The following is a 20,077-nucleotide window of genomic DNA, read 5'->3' on the forward strand; positions in this document are numbered from 1 at the left end:
CAATAAGAGACAGTTTCTTGCACCAAGAACCAGTCCAGAGAGCTTCATGTTCGTGAGAGGGATTTTCCAGATACGAGATGGGGTGAGGGAGAGACAAGATACAAAGAGCTGCCATAGAGTCCAGGAGAAGTTACAAAAGAAGAGGAGGTGGTCTCGAGATTTATTAAACGAATTGCAGAGGATACAACGTGGATCCACTTGAAGTCTCCAAAAGAGCAAACAATTATTTATAAGTTGAGAGTAACAAGTCAGATGAGAAAATTGTGTTTCATAATGCCTCCCTTGTCCGAGACGAACCACAAACCGGTTTAGACAACGGATATGCATGGGGCGGGACAGAGCTCATAATGCACATCTTTAAGGGTTTAACCAGTTTTACAGCTATCAGCCTATCACTACGGTGTCAATGGTTATTTTCACAAAGTTGTTGTAAATTACTTAATACCATTCCAAACTTTTTAAATTCAAAAGCTTATTGCTATAAGTGTTTACAGTTACCACTAGTTCCGGATGAATAAATTAAAGTAAAAATATTTTAAAATTTTTACCCAAGGGTTCAGGTAGGCCTTGGCATTTTAACCTGGATCCAAAAATCCGAACCGGAACCGATCCAAAAATATCCGACCCGGAACCAAACCAAAAATTTATAAGTATTTTTTTGAGTCTATATTTGTTTTACCCGAATGAACCGGAACCGAAAGGAACCGACCCGAATAGATCCGGACACGAAAAGAACCAACCCAAATAGACCTGACCCAATAAAAACCGATTTGTACCCGACTTAAAACATGTATATCTAAAACTATGATTTTTTTGTGTTCTATTATATATATATATATATATATTATTTTATGATTTAGTTGAAATATCTTTTGTTAACAACATTTGTTATTATTTTGTAATTTTTTTTAAAGTAATATGAAGTTTTAAAATATAAAATTTAGAGTTTAAAAAGTTTTATTTTAATTATTAATAGTTTCATTTTATTTTGCAAAATTTTAGATATATATGAAAAATACCGACTAAATTTGATGGAGTTGGGTATGGTATGTCCTTTTTAGATCCTAAATATCCGAACCCGACCCGGATCCGATATGGACCCGAAAAATTATGGGTATTTTATGGATATTTTAATTATAGATCCAAACCGACCCAAAACCAAGAAGAACCGACCTGTACCCGATTTAAAAATTTTTAAGTACCTATTGGATCTAAATATTTTGGACCCGAACCCTATCTAAAGACCCAAACGCCAAGGTGTTCAGGGTTTAGGATTAAGGTTTTAGGGTTTAGTATTTTTAAAATTTAGTTTGTATTTTCTGACGGCATTAACAATAATAATAAAAAATTTGGTAAATTATTTTTATTTTTATTTATACAAATTCTTATTATTTTGTTTATTTTTTTAAAATATTAAATTTTAAAATAATTAAATACTATATTGGTTGATGAACCTAAAAAAAAAGACTAGACTCTTTTCTTAGGGCCTGACTGGTTCAAACGCAGCGGTTGCGGTTGCGGTTGCGGGAGTTTGTAGATGCGGGCAGTTGCGGTTTCTAGCAGTTTTAAAAGATTTGTACGACTGGTACTGTTGTTAAAAATTGGTGTGTTTGCGGATGACTTATGACTGGTTAACTACCAAATGCGGCAATAGTCAAATAATAAATTAACAATATTTACATTTAATATAATTATAAAAATATCAAAAATCATAAAATTATAATAAATATAAAATTTATATTTAGAAAGTTATAATTTTAATTTTTGAAAATTTATTGAAATTGTTTTTATTATAAAATTTTATAATATTAATTAAAATATAATAGATATATTTTAATATTTTCATAATTTCAATTTTAAATTTTTTATTAAATATTGTTACTTTTGTATATATATTGTTTTAAAAAAAAAGAAAAAAATTTTACCCTCCCGCAACCGTCCGCAACCGCAAATGTTAGCTTGAGCCAGCTTTTTAATTTATGAGATTCGAAACGATTTGAAGTGGTTTAAAACGATTCGAGTGATTGTTGCAAACCGCCGACAACCGCTACCAACCGCAAAAGCTGCGTTTGCGGGTGATAGCGGAAAAACGAGTCGTCCCCTTAATACCTGCGTTATTCTTGTCCGATTGTCCCCCAATCACCAAAGTTTCTGCTTCAAAAATTCAGAGAAATATCATCTCTAATGGCGTTTCGATCCTGCCGAAGCCAGAAGATTCTCACAATAGGTTATCTGCTTCAGTTACGCTCCTCTTCTTCCCAATAAGTACATCCACCGCCGCCACAAGTGATCCTTATCGAAATCCTCAGTCCGCCGCATCTCCAGGCTTCGATTCTCAGCGGTTTCAGAATCAGAGAAACAGTCCGCGAAACCCTAATCAATGGAATCCCCAACACAGTGGTCAGTATTATCATGGAAACTCAAATCAAATCCCTAATCAGAGCAATGAGATAATGCGCTTGTGCAAGCTCAGGAGATATAAAGATGCGATCGAGCTGCTTGATAAGGGAGCTATGCCTCCTGATAAAGACTGTTTCTCTTTGCTGTTCGAGTCTTGCGCGAATCTGAAATCGCTTGAGCACTCCAAGAAGGTACACGATCACTTCCTGAGCTCTAAGTTTACAAGCGATCCCAAGCTGAACAACGTTGTGATTCGTATGTTCGGGGAGTGTACTAGTGTCACTGATTCTAAGAGAGTATTTGATCATATGGCTGATAAAGATATGGATTCTTGGCACTTGATGATGCGTGTGTATACTGAACGGAATGGGAGATGGTGCGTTGCACTTGTTTCTGGAGATGATGAAACAAGGGTTGAAACCGAACGAGGAGACTTTCGTTGCGCTTTTCTCCGCTTGTGCTAGTGTTGATGCAATAAAGGAGGCGTTTTTGCATTTTGATTCTATGGAAAATGAGTTTGGGATTACTCCAAGGACAGAACATTACTTGGGTCTTTTAGATGTTTTTGGAAAATGTGGACATCTTGTTCAGGCAGAGCAGTACATCCGCGACCTTCCATTTGAGCCCACAGCTGAGTTCTGGTAAGCTACATGGAGATATCAATTTAGAGGATTACGCAGAGGAGTTGATAGTTGATCTTGACCCTTCCAAGTCTGTAACCAACAAAATCCCTACCCCTCCACCAAAATCATACACGGACACAAGTATGCTTGCTAGTAAGAGTAGGATCCTTGAGTTTCGGATTCTGACTTTTTACAAGGATGAAGCCAAGGAGATGGCTGCAAAGAAGGAAGCGGTTTATGTTCCAGATACTCGATGTATTCCGCATGACATTGATGAAGAGGCTAAAGAACAGGCACTGCTCTACCACAGTTGGAGGTTAGGCATTGCTTATGGTATAAGATGCACCCCGCCTCGGAAGTCTCTCACTATCATCAAGGATCTCCCTGTGTGCAATGACTGCCATAACTTTATCAAGATCATGTCCAAAATCATTGGTAGAACGTTGATTGTGAGAGACAACGAACGTTTCCATCACTTCAGTGATGGTAAATGTTCTTGTGGCGATTACTGGTAGAGTTCTTGAGTGGGTGTTTCCTATGGCCTTGTTATCCTATCGCTCTAAGCTCTCTAGAAGTCTGTTAGCAGTTGGGAACCGAAATAGGGTTTGTAACAAATTTTATCTGCTTTCGACACTTTTACATGAGGTATTACGTTTGTGTTTCTCCACCACTCTTAACTTTTGAATAATTTATTCTTTTCTAAATCTATTTTTGCTCATATTATGTATAACTAATTTGAAATTGTTATATATATGTTACAAAGTCGTATTATATTAAAAAAAAAGTGAATATGTTTAAAACTATATAATTTATAAATCAATTTATTTGAGGTTTTGTATGTGTTATGTAACTATTTTAGGGATGGTATATTATCCGGACCCGAGAAACTTAACCAAAATTGACTTGAAAATGCAGGTTTGGTTCGGATCCGAGTCCAGGGTAAAATACCTATTGGCTATTTTTTGGACCAGCAGGTCTCTGAGTCTGGATCGGGTTACGGTTCGAGTCTGGGTCCTGCTCGAGACCCGACCGGGTACCTAAAATACCTAAATGTTTTGTGTATATTAAGTATATTTGGTTATTTCGAATATGTTTTCTATATTACAAATATTTTTTAAAGTTTTGGGTTTGGTTTTAGGTATAGGTTTCAGGTTTTGAAGAAAATTTCAAATTAAAAAAAATATATTTTGAGTATTCGGGTAAAATTTTGAATCTTCTGTCAGATTTCGGGTAAAAAATTGGGAGGAGAAAGGGTTGGTATTTGAATATTTTTGGATATTTTTTTTGAGTTTTTATGTTTTTAGATACTTCAAAAATATTTTTGGGTCTTAAATATACCTGGTGGTATATGGTATAATCTTTTCGAGTAATTGACATCTCCTATTTTTGATATAGAAGGAGAAGACATGTAATGAAAAGTATATGTGAAAACACGTTTTAATGGTTTTGCAGTTATAGTATGTTTGTATAACAGAGTATGAGATGAATAAGATGTTATGGTCAGTCACTTTTGATAATGTATAGAGGTGGTATATAAGGTATAATCTTTTCAAGTAATTGACATCTCCTATTTTTGATATAGGAGGAGAAGACATGTAACGAAAAAACATAGATGGCTGTATTCTAATTTCTCCATTGTTAAAGAAAAGCTTTTTAGACTAAGATGTAAACACGAGACATTGAAGGAGGATTTAAATATGTGTCTTGTACTATAACATCAACGAAATATAATATTATGTGTACTAGGGGCAATGCCCCGCGCAAGAGATTTATTGGTGGAAGTTAGATATTTATTTTTTATTTTGTAGGTTACAATACAAGAGATCATAACCTTTAACTTAAAAAGGAAAAGTACCTTAAACTTAACTTAAAAAAAAAACACCAATATGTTATATCTAATGTTATAAAAAATTATCAAAACCATAATTCTAACTTCAAAACCATATGCTCATATCACTATCTTGGTCGTCTTCTAGAATAAAGCATGCGAGGATAAGATACTTTTGTGGCAAGAATCCTTCACAAGAACAAATGAGCAACAAGACATTATATGGCTTGTCTTGTAATCAGGACTGGCTCAACACTGTTAGGGATCCTAGGGTAAAAAAAATTTACCCTCTAAAATTTATATACAGATAATGTTTAAAATATTTTTAAAATTTAATCAGTATTATTTTGTATATTTTGTAATGAAATAAAACTATATACATATCAAATAATTTTGGGCCCTTTTCAATTTTATTTATTTTATTTATAATTTTTTATATATAAACATATAAATTTATAAAAAAAATTGACCTCCTTAATTATTATACGGGGGGACACGTGCTTGAACCCGGAGCGGTCGCACCGCTTGCCCCCCTAATGAGCTGGCCCTGCTTGTATCGTTGTCTGACCTGGCCAATACTATTAAGTATTCTGACCTGGGCAGTGGAGGTTTCTTCGGTTTCTTGGTGTTACAGGTTCTTCACTTCAATCCTAGAGGAGGTAATAAGGCTCATAAGTGGTGATGCTGCCCCTTTCTCTTCGCTGGCTTAGAGGACGAGCTTGGTTGAGGAAGTTGAGCGCTATTAAGCTCATGCGGTTAGTGTTGTCCAGTCTATTGTTGGACCTTGGTTCAGACCTTGTCCCAGCCCAGACCTGAGGGCAGTCCTTGAGCGGGCCTGTATTTGCTCTTCAGAGAGATGACAATTTGTTCTGGCAGCTGGAAGAATCAGCTTCTTGTGAGTGTTTTGTGTTCTTGTTCTCTAGCCTTCGGGTTCTCCACCATCAAGCCTGTCTCGGCGTGACCTCTCGCTCGGACTTCACAAGATTGTATCGTTGCTCCTAGTCCTGTTTGCTTATCGATTGCTTTCGATTCTATGTTTTTTCACTTTTCTGCCGTAGAATCAAGTCTAGAGGTCTTATATTTGTTAATCACATGTAAAACTTCAACTTTCATTTCTGAAATGATATTTACAATTTAGCTAAAAAAAAAAAAAGTTGTAATTGGTGAGAGTTGTTAAAGAGAGAGACCGTAACGTTGTGTATCTCTGTAAAACTTCTTTCATCAATAAATGATCATGTCTTTTGCAGCTTTTTGGTGCCCGTGATACTCTAATCGTATAACTGTTGCAAAGGATCATAACTGGAAGGAGAGAATTACGTTTAAGATACATCACCCGGATACGAAGAGGTCATGGGATGTGGTTTACCATAGCTTTCATTGATGTTTTGTACCAGGTTGTAATATGTTGTGTTTGTTGTTGTTACCTCCAATCATAGTTACACTCGGGTCCAGATTTTAATTTGCTTTCTCTCTACTCTTAGTTTGTATCAAGGAATTAAAATGTGTATTGAGACCGATGTAGAACAAAGTGTTCATCATCAGACTACATTACAAATAAATAAATAGTGTCTGAAACACATCAACCTAAACAGACAAAATGACTGCAGTGACAGGTTAAATTATGACTCGGAACAATGTTGTTTACAGTACTTGGCCAGAAGCAGAGACCATACACACCTATCATCAATTATCAGACTTTTCTGCACCCTGTTCCAAATTAGACATTGCCTCAACTACAGAGCAGTAGGTACTGTCATTAGGAGTAATCCCTTCACTTTTCATTTCCATTAGTAATTCTTCTGCAACTCTCCCATCCTGGTTTTTACTCAAACTCTTTAACAGAGCATTGTAGGTGAGAAGAGTTGGATTAAACCCGAGACTCAACATCTCATCTCGAACCATGAAAGCTTGCTTTGTATCACCTTTCTTACTGTACCCACTTATTAGAGTGTTGTAACTAATATGGTCAGGTTTGATTCCTCTTCTCTTCATCTCCCCCATCAGCTCACGAGCTTCCTCAAATTTACCTTCTCCACACAGCCCCCTCATCAAGCAATTGTACGTCACATCATCAGGATCGATTCTCATCTTATCCACCTCCTTAAGAAGCAAAAACGCACGGTCCATGTTACCGGTAGAACAATGGCCATCGATCAATGCATTATACATCACAAGATCAGGCTTCATTCCCTTGCCTACAACGTTCTCAAACAACTCATCTGCTTCCCTCATTTTTCTTCTTCTACATAAGACATAAATAAGCGATGTATAAGTAAACAGCGTCGGCTCAATTCCATCGGTCATCATTTCGTCGTGCAACGCAAAGGCTTTCTTTGCATCACCAAGCTGACAATATCCATTTATGAGTATGTTGTACGTGACAGCATCCAAGGCAATGCCCTTCTCTCTAATCTCCTTTATCAACATCTCAGCAGCTTCTATCTTATTCTCCATAAACAAACCATGAATCAACGTGTTGTAAGTATAAAACGTTGGCGCAAAACCTTTTTTCATCATCTCATCCCTATAAGCAAAAGCTGTCTCCAAATCTCCTTTGTTACTACAACCACGGATCAATATATTGTAAGAAACAGAGTCCGGAACCAAACCCACCTCCTTCATCTCCTTCAACACCTCAGAAGCTCTTCCTTCACTACACATCCAAGACAGGATCGGATTGTATGTCTGCAAATCTGGTTTAAAGCCTTTAGATTTCATTTCCTTGATAACCATACGAGCTCCTTCGATCCGTCCTCTCAACGAATACCCTTGAACAAGAGTGTTGTAAGTGACAATGTTAGGCTTAACACCAAAACACTCCATCATTGCCAACATTCCCTTGGCCTTTTTCAACTTCCCTTCCTTGCACAACACGTTGATCATTATATTGTAAGTGTATATATTCGACTTGATCTCCATCCTATACATGTCAGCGTAGAAGACCCAAGCTTTCTCTGTTAGATTCAACCTTGATAACGAACTCAGAATGCAATTACAAGTTTCAGTCTTGGGATCAAAACCTTTCTCCTTCATCGAGTAAAAGCACTCTATTGCTTCATCCACAAGCTTCAATTGACAGCAGCATCTGACCAAAAGATCCAAAAGAATGGTGCTTTTAGTCTCTAGTCGAGCACGAGCAAGCACCAATTCATTGAAAATGTCTCTAACACTAATACGTGTACTAGTAATGACTTCTTTAAGTAACTGAAGAGCTGGGTTGGGAGAAGAGAGCTTAGAGACAACAGCTATCGCTAGGCACTGTGTTGGGAAGTCCAAGCAGCTAAGATCGATGCGGTTGACGAAATTGAGAGCTAAATCAGGAGTCTTGACGAGGCTGAGCAGAGTTGTTGATGTAAGGGAAGGTGTGAGCTTGCCCGTAATCTGTTCGACGAAATGCCACTGAGAAGATCGTATTGAGTCGAGTAGGATATCGGAACTTATCGGTGGTTGTGAGAGCTCCGGCTCGGTGGTGGATGTTGTTAGGGTAGAAGAAGAAGAAAGACGTGCGGCCGTACGAGAATATGCGGCGCCAGAAAGAATTGAGATTCGGTGGCGTAAAAGACAGGGGAGAGTGAACTGTCTCATGGCCAAAGGTAGATATGGAGGAGAAGTGTTGTTTATTTTGTTGGCAGGGTTGAAGAATCCAAGAATTGAAGGAGACGAAGAAGAAGAAGATTTGCAGTGTAGCCTACTACGGTTTAAATTGCCATCGAGACTTTCGGTTTAATGAAATTAGCGTGTTTTCTTCTTTCTTTTTGTTTTTCTTTCTTTTTTCAATTATCAGTTAATTGTATTTTCCTCTGTTCTACATCACATCATAGGCCTGGGCATTCGGGTCGTCGGGTCGGACTCGGGTCGGGTTCTTTCGGGTCCGGGTCTTTCGGGTCTAAGAGTTTAGGACCCGATAGGGTAATTTCAAATTTTCGGTTCCGGGTCGGTTCGGGTTGTGCCGGGTCCGGGTCGGGTCGGGTCTTAGATAGTTAGACCCATTCGGATAATTAGAATTTATCGGTTCGGATTCGGTTCGGTTTCGGGTCGGATTCGGTTCGGGTTCGATCTAAAAAAGACCTAAAAATACAAAAAAATATCTGAAAATATTTATATATCCGAAAATATTCAAAATTTTATTCACAATTTATGTTTTTATTATATTAAAATGTGTATATATACTAAACTTTGCGAAATACAACAACAATTCGTTGTCTCCTAGTGGTTGACCTCCATATTCTCTAGACAAATAACCTGTCTTCGACTCCCCCTTAATGCATTTTATTTAATTTACATTATTAATTCGGGTACCCATCGGGTTTCGGGTTCGGGTCGGGTCGGGTCCAAGACCCGCGGGTCCTCTACAACAAGACCCGATAGGGTAATTTGATCGGGTCGGTTCCTACCCGAACCGGGTTTTTTCGGATCGGTTCCGGGTCGGGTCTTCGGGTCCGGGTAAAATGCCCAGGCCTATCACATCACTCACACTATTGGTTCGACTGTGGATTTAAAAATTTAGTTATAGATGTTTAGCTATAGATAAATCGGTCGTAATTGTAAAATTGTTACTGTATACTTTTTCTACAAAGGTTTTTGCTATAGTTAAATTTGTTGTACCTGTAAGGTATAAGTTGTAGATATTTTAAAATAAAATATATGAAATATGTGTTGTATATATAATATTATTATTTTATATTAATTAAAATAATTTATATTAATTTTTTTTATAAATTATAAAAATTTATTGTAATTTAAAATGTGATGTGTATATAATATTTACATTATTTAAGTATCTTAATAATTTAAAAACACTCAAATTCAAAATTAAAATATTTATAAATTTTTTAATTATGATTATATAATTTATTTGATATTATAGATATTTGTTTTTTAATTTTACAGCTTCAACAGCCTATAAAAAGAAGATGTAGAGTTTTTGCTTAAAATATATAAGATAAACTTTTGCTTTATTTTTTTGCTGTAGCTTTAAAAATAAAGCTAAAACATGATTGGTAAAAATAAATAAAAACTTTATGTAAACTTTAATTTTTAAAAGTAAAGCTACAGCATGATTGATAAAGTTTAGTGATTTAAAAATAAATAAAGTTAAAGTAGGGAGATAAAGTCTAACCAATCACCCCTTATATTATCACATTTTGTCCCTTTTGAATGTAGATTTTTCTTCAATAAAAGACATCCCAAAAAAGTTAGCCATAAAAATATTTGGGAAAATTGCCAAAACAGAATAAAAAAACAGAATGGTTGTCCCTATGGTATAAATTCAATCTAAAGTTGTCACTATAGTATAACTTTCTTCATAATACCTAAACTAACCTTAATCTAATCCCAAATTGTATTTAAAAAAATATGGAAATCAATTTGTAAAAATGGTTGTCGAATAAAAAAGAAAAATAAAGGGAAAATTGAAAAATGGATTAAAACCATTATGTTTTTTTTTCCCGTAACCCTAATAAAGAAAACAATCTCTCCGCCTCTCTCTACGGCGACGACGAAGGCGATTCTGTCTTCTCCGGTGAAATCAACGGCGACTGCAGACGCCACCGGTGGAACCCGTTTCTATTCTCCTACCGGTGGAACCCTTTGTCTTCTCCTACATATTGAAGGTAAACACCAACGTTCTCCATCCAATTTCAATCATAAAGTTTGTTTCTTTCTCCTTCTTGTTCTAATACTTTTCTCTGGATCTCTGGATATCTCGACAAACAAAGGCGATTTCGGAACTTCTCTTGGTCATTGGTGAAATCGAGTTTGTCTTCAACCTCCCCGCCTCTCTCTTTCTCCGACATTGCTAGCACATAAGGTATGTTCTCAATACTTCATATGTCAAGCGGTTTGAGTTCTTCATTCGGGTTTGAAGCTAGCATTTCTCTCTTTCTTTATCCGGTTCTTTATTGCATTTCTCTGTGTTTGAGCTCTTCATTTGGGTTACTCTTTTTATATTCGTTTCTTAGGATTTTAAGTGTTGTTAACTGATTATATGAACAGATTTCGATTGTGAATTGGCTTACTTTGATTAACTGATTTCTTTTGTGAATTGATTTCGTTTATCATGGGCTGGTTTATTGATTGTGAATTGGCTTACTTTGATTAACAGATTTCTTGTGTTTGTCTCTGCTTCAATCAATTTCAGTCTTTAACTAGAATCAATTTTTTTTTGTGTTTTCTAGATATGGAGTTAGAGCTACCTAAGCGAGTGTATGCAGAGGGTTTAGAACCTCAGGTGAAGAAGATCAATAACTGCTGCCGCATGGAACTTATCAGAGATCTGAAGAAAGCTATGCCTGCGGAGTACGATGATGTCAAGATAGATCCTGTTTTCAAACATATCATGGCGATTGCGGAAAATAACCTCAAGTTTTCGGGGAAATTGGTGGATAGCTTCTTGTGTAAGCAGCTGATTACCTCGAAGATGCATGAGAGGTGGTTTGTATTTGCGAGGAAGCCTCTCCGGTTTTCCCTTCAGGAGTACCACGCTGTGACAGGCCTCAAGATCTCGCGGGAAAGTAGCTGTGACGTAGTTAAATGGAAAAGTGATGGCGGATTTTGGAGTGAACTACTAAGGACAGGTGGTAAGATCACCTTGCAGTCGATCAAAAAGGTGCATCTACAAGAAGTTCACAGCTGGTCTCGGCGTGATAGGATGAGGTTGATCTACTTGTGTGTGATAATGGGTGTTGTGATGGGGAGAGATGAGAAGGTGAACATCCCTCATATGTACATCAAGCTGGTGATGGATCTTGAGAAGCTTCGGAACTTCCATTGGGGTCTTCACTCCTATGACTTCTTACTGAGTTCCATTGAGAAGGTTATGAAGAAGTTGGGTAAGAAGAACAGCTACATTTTCGAGGGGTTCTCCTATGCGTTCCAGATTTGGATTATGGAAGCAATTCCGGATTTTGGAGAAATATGTGGCAGCAAAGTCTCGGACAGTTTCAGCGGTCCAAGGTGTGGAAATTGGAAAGGAGTTGCAAAAGTTTCTTATGAAGACATCATTCAACTTGAGGAATCGTTTACTGAGAAGGTATGCATATTTATTGTATTCTTTTATATGGCTGTTGCATATTTTTTAAAGCTTATAATGGTATAATTGTTTTGTAGGGAGACTTGTTCTCGGTAATTTCAGTGAGTGGCAATGGTGATGTGTTGAGGCATGCTGATTATACAAGGAAGGATGAGATGGAAGATGAACGTGTGGACCTTCTTCTCGATAGGATTAAAAAGAACTTTGATTGGAGCAACACAGAATGGCCAGTTATAGAGGCTGAAGAGACTGAGATGGAGGAAGCCGATACAGAGTCAGAAGCTGATAAGAGTGTGGATGCTACTGATATTGCAGCAGATGTGGAGACATCTTCGGTCCATGTTGCTGGAAGAGGCAAGAGAAAGATTCAGGATGAAGGAGCCGAGACAAGAAAGAAGAAGTTGCTGTGTAAGCGAACAGCAGAAAAAAAACAGAGTATTGATGAAGAAACTAAGAGTTTCATTGAGGGTTTGGTCCACTCATCTGTCAATTCCTTGGGAGAAATACTCAGAGAGCAGATGGCGAGTATGGAGAGCATGTTCAAAGAGAGGATCGGCAACATGGAGATCGAGGTTTCACAACTCAAAGAAGCAAGGAGTTTGAGTGCCGAAGGAAGCGTTCCTAAGAGCAAAACCGATGAAGCTGCGCCTAAGACCAAAACCGTCCAAACTCCAGCAAAGAAAAAGGTCAATCAAGCTCAAGCTCAAGCTCCAGCAAAGAAAAAGGTACTTCCTAAAAGAAAGTGTAGAACTTGATGTTCTTGTATCTAGGATGCCGCGTTAGGGTGCTGGAGCTAGTCTTTTGGAGTTAGGTTGTTTTTGGAACTAAACATTTTCACAGTGTAATAGTATGTAAAACTTTCGGATATTGTAATAGGTTTATAAATGTGTAATATGCTTGAATGTTTGTGTAATGATAACTCCATGAATGTAATGCTTTCTTTGTGTTTTGATTGAAAGACTTCTTACATATTTTTTTTTTTTGGTTTTAATGAATAGGATTGGTTAAAGAATGGTATAGAAACTAACGAGTTTGATTTTGGATTGAGCACACAAGAATTAAGGGAATTGTCCCAAGATACATTTGTTGATGGGTTTGATCTTTCTCAAGTGAAAGTCGAAAACTCAAAACCCTTCAACATGTCCCCACCGAAGTTAAATGATGAGGAAATAGATCGAGCCGGAGAAGCCTCAGCAGATGCGGCATTGGTGTATCTTCGTAAAGAGGATTGGGAAAAAGTTAGCACTTGGTTAATTAAATCCAAGTAAGTAAATTCTCATTTTTATATCATGTGTTTTTAAAATTTAATCAAACCATATCATTGTTTTGAACTTTTATCATTGTTTTGGTTACAGACCTCTACGGATTGGACCTTCATTGTTAGATGCTGAGATTGGTACTCGTCTTATGGATAGAACCGAGTGGCTTCACAACTCGGTAAAACCTTTATACTTTTAGCTTTCATGTGTGTTTTCCATACATGGTGTGTGTTAACATCATCGTAATATGCAGGAGATTGACGCCATGATGTACGTATACAGGGAGAGAACATCTCTGAAACGATGGAAACTTCACCGTGTCGCCTTCATGTCTGTTGTCTTCAGCAACATGATTAAAAAGGAGTATGAGAGTTTCAAGGCGGGTATAAGAAAATACAAGCTTCATCATTTGCTACTGCAGTACGGCAAAGGGGTCCTTCCACCACATGGACAGACACAAGAGATATGGAATGTAGATGTGGATAGGCTGTATGTCCCTGTTCATGTTAGCGGGAATCATTGGATCGCATTGTGTATCAGTTTCGTGACGAGGAGCATTGATGTGTTGGACTGCTCGGGCAGGAAAAGGTACAAGGAGTTGGATGCGTTCGCAAACCTTGTTCCTCGTATTGTCAAGGCAGTTCAGCCACCGAGATATCAGAAGGACTTTACGTTTGCTGCATATACGGTTCACTATGTCCCCATGGGTAAGCTGAATAAAAGTGCATGTGATTGTGGTGTCTACACAATAAAGTTTATCGAGTGCCATTCGCTTGGATTGAAGCTGTCCATGGTGAATGATGGTAACATCAAAGAAGCTCGCCACAGAATTTTGTGGGATCTATGGGAAGCAGCTAACGACCCGGAACTGGTTGATAGGATGTCAAATTATGAACCTCCAGAGTGTCTCACTTCAACCGTAGAAGAGATTCTGTGAGAATCGATTTTTAAATGTAAATAGTTCGGTTTTTAATCTAACTTTTAGGATAAAAAGACTTAATCTAATGTGTGTCTTCTAGTGTTTTATTAGGAACATGAATGCTCAATCTAATGAATTTCTTTTGGGTTTATTATTCTCAGTTTTTCACAATTTGTTTATGAGACCCTAAAAAAGTCTTGTTGGAGACAACAAACAACCGTAACAAAGACCCTAAACATACCCTAAAAATACCCTAAACAAAACCCTAAACGAGACAACGTTCGAAAACATTATATGAAACAAAAGAAACCAGACATTCAATCAAGAGTCTGAAAAACACCTAACGAGACCCTAAACATACCCTAAACAGTAACGAAAATAACATTATTCATGAATTCTAATTCCCCGTAGAAAAGGAATCAACCCATATTAGTATAAAAAACGAATCAAATCCAATACTTTTTAATTGGTTTCTTGTAAACCCGACTTTTGATCCAAATAAACAATAAAACCCGACCAGAATTAGGTCCACGAATAACCTAATACCCGACATATTTAAACTAAAAACCCGAGTTTCTCCCATTTTTCAGAATTCTCTTCTCTGTCAATATCCTTTTTCTCTCTGAATCAATTTTCCTAAAACATGAATACTCCAAGGCGATATTCGTACGGGGTGCCATCTAGGTGCTGGTGCGGGAAGGGGGTTGTGATTTTCTATTCGAGAACAGATGAGAATCCTTACCGACGGTTCTATAGATGCGAAATTGGGTCACAGGTTCATGGTTTCAATTTGTTTTAGGATTCACATACAGATTTGTTTTCTATTCATATCGAAACTCTTTTGTCTGAATCGATTTTCGATTAAGAGAGACGAACATGCTATCCTGACGTTATTTTTCTTCTATGCAGCGAAAAAAGGAAACCCATTTATTTAAGTGGGTTGATGAAGCTTTGCTTGATGAGATTCAAAAGCTAGAGGCAGAGCAAGGAAGAATTACAGAAGCAATTGAAGATCTGAAAACGAGTATGAAAGAGACAGTTGAAGAAGAAGTAAGGAAGCAAAAAAATTCCCTTGAATTAGGTTGTTTAGGAAGCATTCTATTGTGTTTTGGAAAAGTCAAGAATGAATGAAACCAATCTACTGGTTCTTAGTATTTTGTTTCTATCTCTTTTGTTCTTACAATGACTATGTCACATTTTATGGTTCTTACTATAGCTTTGTTTTGGTTCTTTGAGTTTTCCCAGTTTTCAATATGTTGTCTATGATAATGAAAACACAGAATCATCTTTGGTTAACACGTACTAATCGAGAACAATGAAACTGGGGAAAAATGACGATGGCAATGTATAACAATTAAACTAAGAAGAATAATGCCAATGTTTAACAATGAAACTGAGAAAAAATCCAATAGAAATTTGTCCAAATGAAAAGAAAGTCTATAGTTTTTGGAAAAAAAATTGTACAAAGAACCACCATCTACCACCACTTGCAAACTTGAACAGAGCAACCTGCGAATGCACTTTGAATTAAGCTCGCCTAGGTCGCCATCTACCACCACCATCTACCACCACTTGCATACTTGAACAGATCAACCTGTGATACAAAGAACCATACATCAAACACATAAACGAAGCTATAAAAACACATAAATGAACTGCCTATATAACCTCCCCCCTCACCATTTCTGACTGACTATATTGGTACTTGACAAGTTGCTCTGTTGTGCCCACTAATACCACATCTACTACACTTCCGAGGCTGCTTTCTTCGTGACATTTGCGATGACCGAATTTTGTCTTCCGCAGTTTCATATCTGCGTTTTCTTTTCCTTCCAACTGATCTTCTTGTCTCTGGTGGTAAAACAATGACTTCCTTAACATCTTCTGGTATAGACCAAGCATCCTCAGGAACATCAATAGGATTTATGCTTTCTTCATAAGCTTCTCTCCAAGCTCCTGTCGTATACATCAAATCAGTCAATGTGTGTGGTTCTCTTCCAACATGAAAACCAGCCTTAATTGCGTGCCTACAAGGGATCTTCATAAGGTTGTACTTTCCACATGAACAAGTCCTTCTATCCAAATCAACTAAGCAGTCGAATTTATCACCTCTAACAAGCAATCGACCAGCACTGACAGGGTAAACTACAAATGTGGAGCCTTTCCCGATTCTCCTGTCTATCTTCTTCTCTACATCTTTGGTCAGAGGATGTTTATGGTTTGAACTCAGTTTCTTACGCTCATAGAACCACCGTGTCAACATTTCCCTGATACTATCTAACAAAGGGATGACTGGATACTCTCTCGGTGAACGCAAAGCAGAGTTGATAGATTCAGCAGGATTGGTTGTCCTTATGTCGTATCTGTATCCAGGGAATTTACATCTAGCCCATTTTTGCACATCAGCTTCCCTAAGGTAATCTCCAATTGCCGGACTGATATTACACACACTAGCAAATGTCTTCTCAAACTCAGAAACTCGATAAGCCTTGGACGCCTTTGAAACCAACCCAGCAAGTCCCTTCCCATGGAAATATGTGACCACATTATTCAACAAATGATGAATACAAATCCCGTGTCTGGCTGATGGATACACGTTTTCAATTGCCTTGGCGATAGACCCATGCCTGTCTGAAATAAAAGCCAAATCATGATCATCTGCAATGACAACCTTAAGTTCTCTCATAAACCATTCCCAAGAACGCTCATTCTCTGAGTCGACTATTCCAAACGCAATAGGATACAAATTTGAATTTCCGTCTAAAGCAGTTGCAACCAGTAAAACTCCTTTGTATTTATTCTTCAAAAAGGTCCCATCGATCACAATAACCCGTCTCATGACTCTGTTAAATCCTCTTATTGATTGCCCAAATGCAATAAATAGGTAACGAAAATTCTCATTTCCGTCAATCTCATAGGATGTGTGTGTACCTGGATTAGCCTCTCTCAGCATGTGCAAGTATTTTGGAATTTTCCCATAACTTCTCTCTGGAATACCTCTAACTGCACTGATCGCATATTCACGCGCATCCCATGCTAACGATTTTGAGATCTCACATCCATGATCACTACGCATAATCTGTATGATATCATTACATTTCGGCCCTTCCTTGACGCCTACATACTTATGCATAATCAGACTGCCTATAGTTTTTGCTGAAGCAGTCTTACCCGCTTTGGTTTTGCTTGAAGGTGCGCATGTATGTTTACCGACATACTTCTTGATCATGAAATATGTAGAATCCTTCAGACACTCTGCTCGAACACCCCAATCGCATGCATTATCCGCACATCTAACATACCAAAGTTGTCTATCCGTTTTGATAACCTGGTAGTCAAAGTTATGCTTCATTGCACACATCTCGAAAGTCGCCTTCAACAAAGTTTTGTTCTCAAAAAATTGTCCGACCTTAACAACATGGAGCAGAGAAAACTTTGACATTTTATGTATGTTCTCTTTTTCAGAGATCATGGTATCAGCATCATAGTCCCCATCCTCGTCAACTGCGACTCCTTTCCGCTTTTCATTCTTCTTCTTCCCCTGCGTCTCAGCATACACAGGAGCTGGTTCGCCCCCACTGTCAAACAAGTTTTCTTTCTCTTCATGAGTACATGGATCAGCTGGCGGTTTGTTAAGATCAAAGGCTTCTTTATTCGGATTCTCAGCCTTGGCTTTACATGTGACACACAATCGAGTAGAAGCACTCTTTTGAACAAATCGAACAAAATTATGAAGCTGTCGATCGTTTGCAATGATCACAGGTGGACATCCTGAAGTATTGATCCACTCAGCAGGTAGATAACTTAACTCCAAATCGGCTATGATTTCTTCTTCCATACCAAAATCCTCCAAAACCATCCTTTTTAATTCATCTAAAGTAGAATTTGATTCCACTAACAGTAGCCTACCCCCTTTGCCGTCAGCCAAAAAAAACCATCCCGTAGTTGCACCTAATTCCCAAAGACCACATATTGTATAGATATGCATCTAACCTAGAACAAAAGTTTCTAGATTACAAAAGAGAGAAACTATGAAAAAATCACAGATTCATGATGAACAAGAAAGGCAAAATCGTTTTTTTAAAAAAAATTTGACAAAGAAAATCGATCAGAACCATTTTAGGAAGTTAGAATATTTTTAGAATATTTTGTTAACTGATTTTCCTTAATTTTCGCCAAAAACAGATCATTTTATCCGTAGAAGACACCTTCTACAATGCGTAGAACCATGAAAATAATATGGAATGTAATTTCTACCTTTTGTAGACGTTCGTGTAGTTTTCAGATTTTACGTTCGAGAAATGGTAGAATACTTGTTAAAAGTAGAAACTGCATTTTTCAGAAAAGTAGATATCTTTACAATTAGTAGAATTCGCATTCCCCATATTTAGATATTGAATCAAAAGTAGATTTTACGTTCCAAAACAAGTAGATGTACGTGTTTATTCTGGATTTTGCGTTCTACTAACCCAATTTCCGTAGAAGACGAATTCTACTTTTAGTAGAACGTAAATTGGAAATTCTATTTATCAAGTTTTTGAAAAAAATAAAAATATGTGCTTGTGTATATTGGTGTTCTATTAATAGTTTATATTTTTAATAAATTTTTTGATTCATAAAACTATTTATTTTATTAAGTTTCAGAAATAAAAGGGTAAAAGGGAGATAAAATGGACAAAATTGAATTTATACCATAGGGACAACCATTCTGTTTTTTTATTCTGTTTTGGCAATTTTCTCAAAATATTTTTACTTCGGCCTACACCTTATCTTTATATTGCCTTGAGTAGCTTTACATTCGGGATTTAAATTAGCTTGGTTTATTCAGAATGTTTGGGTTTAGTGTAGTAAATAAGTTCCTTCAAAATATTACAAATAAGCTTTTTGCCTAATTGAAATGTTTTATGCTCGAGTTAGATGTAGCCGCTTCAGACACATATCCGGAAAAAAAAAATCAAGCTTTTCTCTCCTTTTCTAGAGAGAAGTTTTCTCTTCATGACCTTTTAACCTATTTAATTTTCTGGAAGGAAGGAAATCTGTAATTATTTTTGCTTTTCTTTTATTTTAAAGCTTAAGCTTCCAATGATATCTTTAAACTCTGGTGAGTTGGATTATTTCATTTGATTGCTTTAATCAGTTTTGTTTATTTTTGTTAAATACTAATATTATTGATTTCAATCAGGATTTTTATGTGTTTAATCCAAAACAGAACAGTTATATGCATCTCTTAATATCTTCGATTTGTATTGAGTTGAATATTTTTTTTTATCATTGATCGGGATATTCAAGGTTGCTCTATGTATTCTTCATCATCCATATTTGTCTATATTCACCAGTTTCTTCATCATCCATATTTGTCTCTACTCGCCAGTTTCTTCATGCTTGAAAGGATAATACCGTGTCTAATAAAGCATAGCCTAAACAATGGCTCAAAAACAGTATATATTGTTTTATTGTTCTTAAATATGATTTTCTGATGATGTGATTATGTGGTCAGTATTTATTTGTGAAGAGAATTATTTGATGTTTTATTATGTTATGTAGTAGTAGGTAATAAGTTAATATATTATGTGTTTGTCTTTTTAATAATGTGTTGTTGTATGTATAATATTACTTGTTAGTGGTGAAGTGAGTTTCTGATGTAGAACATATTGAATTTCAATAACTTTGTCTTTAGACATTTGTTGATTCTAAGATTAACGGCGTCAAAATTGTATTTTAATTTTTGACATTTTTGAACATTACTATTTTTATGTGCTTTTGCACTCTCCCCCATCTTTTGACCTTGAGCCATCACCATCTATATATTTCGTTTACCTCTCTGGTGTGCAGTGCTTCTCACCATCAATGGGAAAAGACTCACCTTCGTGCTCTTGTTTTTCCTCACCTTCTTTTTCTGTGAGATTATCTGGTATTTGTTATAGATCAGACATATTAGTTCCATGTTGTGCGGTTGTTTCTTACGGGGTTCTATGTTATTTCGGTCAATATTGGTCCTCTTATTCCTTAGGTTTTGGC

At 36.8% G+C, this 20,077-nt stretch overlaps 4 protein-coding genes across 6 annotated transcripts; 2 read left to right on the forward strand and 2 right to left on the reverse strand.

Moving 5' to 3' along the window:
- The first annotated feature begins 1,110 nt into the window (after nt 1-1,110).
- LOC103844471 (pentatricopeptide repeat-containing protein At2g15690, mitochondrial) lies at nt 1,111-6,101 on the forward strand. The gene is given in 6 exon segments (XM_033275895.1): nt 1,111-1,114; nt 2,047-2,758; nt 2,760-3,041; nt 3,043-3,668; nt 3,939-4,056; nt 4,606-6,101. Coding segments are annotated over 4 exon segments (1,494 nt in total). The 3' UTR covers nt 3,539-3,668; nt 3,939-4,056; nt 4,606-6,101.
- A 269-nt stretch (nt 6,102-6,370) lies between these two features.
- On the reverse strand, nt 6,371-8,677 carry LOC103844352 (pentatricopeptide repeat-containing protein At2g15630, mitochondrial). Its single transcript, XM_018655472.2, has 2 exons — nt 6,529-8,677; nt 6,371-6,452 (listed from the first exon to the last, which is right to left on the reverse strand). The coding sequence occupies exon 1, from the start codon at nt 8,434-8,436 to the stop codon at nt 6,535-6,537; it is 1,902 nt and encodes a 633-aa protein (XP_018510988.1). The 5' UTR covers nt 8,437-8,677; the 3' UTR covers nt 6,371-6,452; nt 6,529-6,534.
- Nucleotides 8,678-8,954: 277 nt separating this feature from the next.
- Nucleotides 8,955-14,535, forward strand: LOC108870474. Of its 3 annotated transcripts, XM_033275290.1 has the most exons (7): nt 8,955-10,463; nt 10,569-10,660; nt 11,028-11,881; nt 11,959-12,606; nt 12,880-13,145; nt 13,237-13,318; nt 13,394-14,535. In XM_033275290.1, exons 3-7 carry the CDS (start codon nt 11,030-11,032, stop codon nt 14,075-14,077), a joined length of 2,532 nt encoding a protein of 843 aa, XP_033131181.1. In that variant the 5' UTR covers nt 8,955-10,463; nt 10,569-10,660; nt 11,028-11,029; the 3' UTR covers nt 14,078-14,535. The 3 variants fall into 3 exon arrangements, with proteins under 3 accessions (XP_033131181.1, XP_033131182.1, XP_033131180.1); XM_033275291.1 differs by having other exon boundaries at nt 8,955-11,881; nt 13,394-13,645; nt 13,802-14,535; XM_033275289.1 differs by having other exon boundaries at nt 8,955-10,660.
- Nucleotides 14,536-15,405: 870 nt separating this feature from the next.
- On the reverse strand, nt 15,406-18,960 carry LOC117126649. Its single transcript, XM_033275292.1, has 2 exons — nt 15,740-18,960; nt 15,406-15,653 (listed from the first exon to the last, which is right to left on the reverse strand). The coding sequence occupies exon 1, from the start codon at nt 18,045-18,047 to the stop codon at nt 15,753-15,755; it is 2,295 nt and encodes a 764-aa protein (XP_033131183.1). The 5' UTR covers nt 18,048-18,960; the 3' UTR covers nt 15,406-15,653; nt 15,740-15,752.
- Between the last annotated feature and the right edge of the window lie 1,117 nt (nt 18,961-20,077).

This window comes from Brassica rapa, chromosome A07 (genome assembly GCF_000309985.2).
Source record: "Brassica rapa cultivar Chiifu-401-42 chromosome A07, CAAS_Brap_v3.01, whole genome shotgun sequence".
NCBI classification, from domain to species: Eukaryota; Viridiplantae; Streptophyta; class Magnoliopsida; order Brassicales; family Brassicaceae; genus Brassica; species Brassica rapa.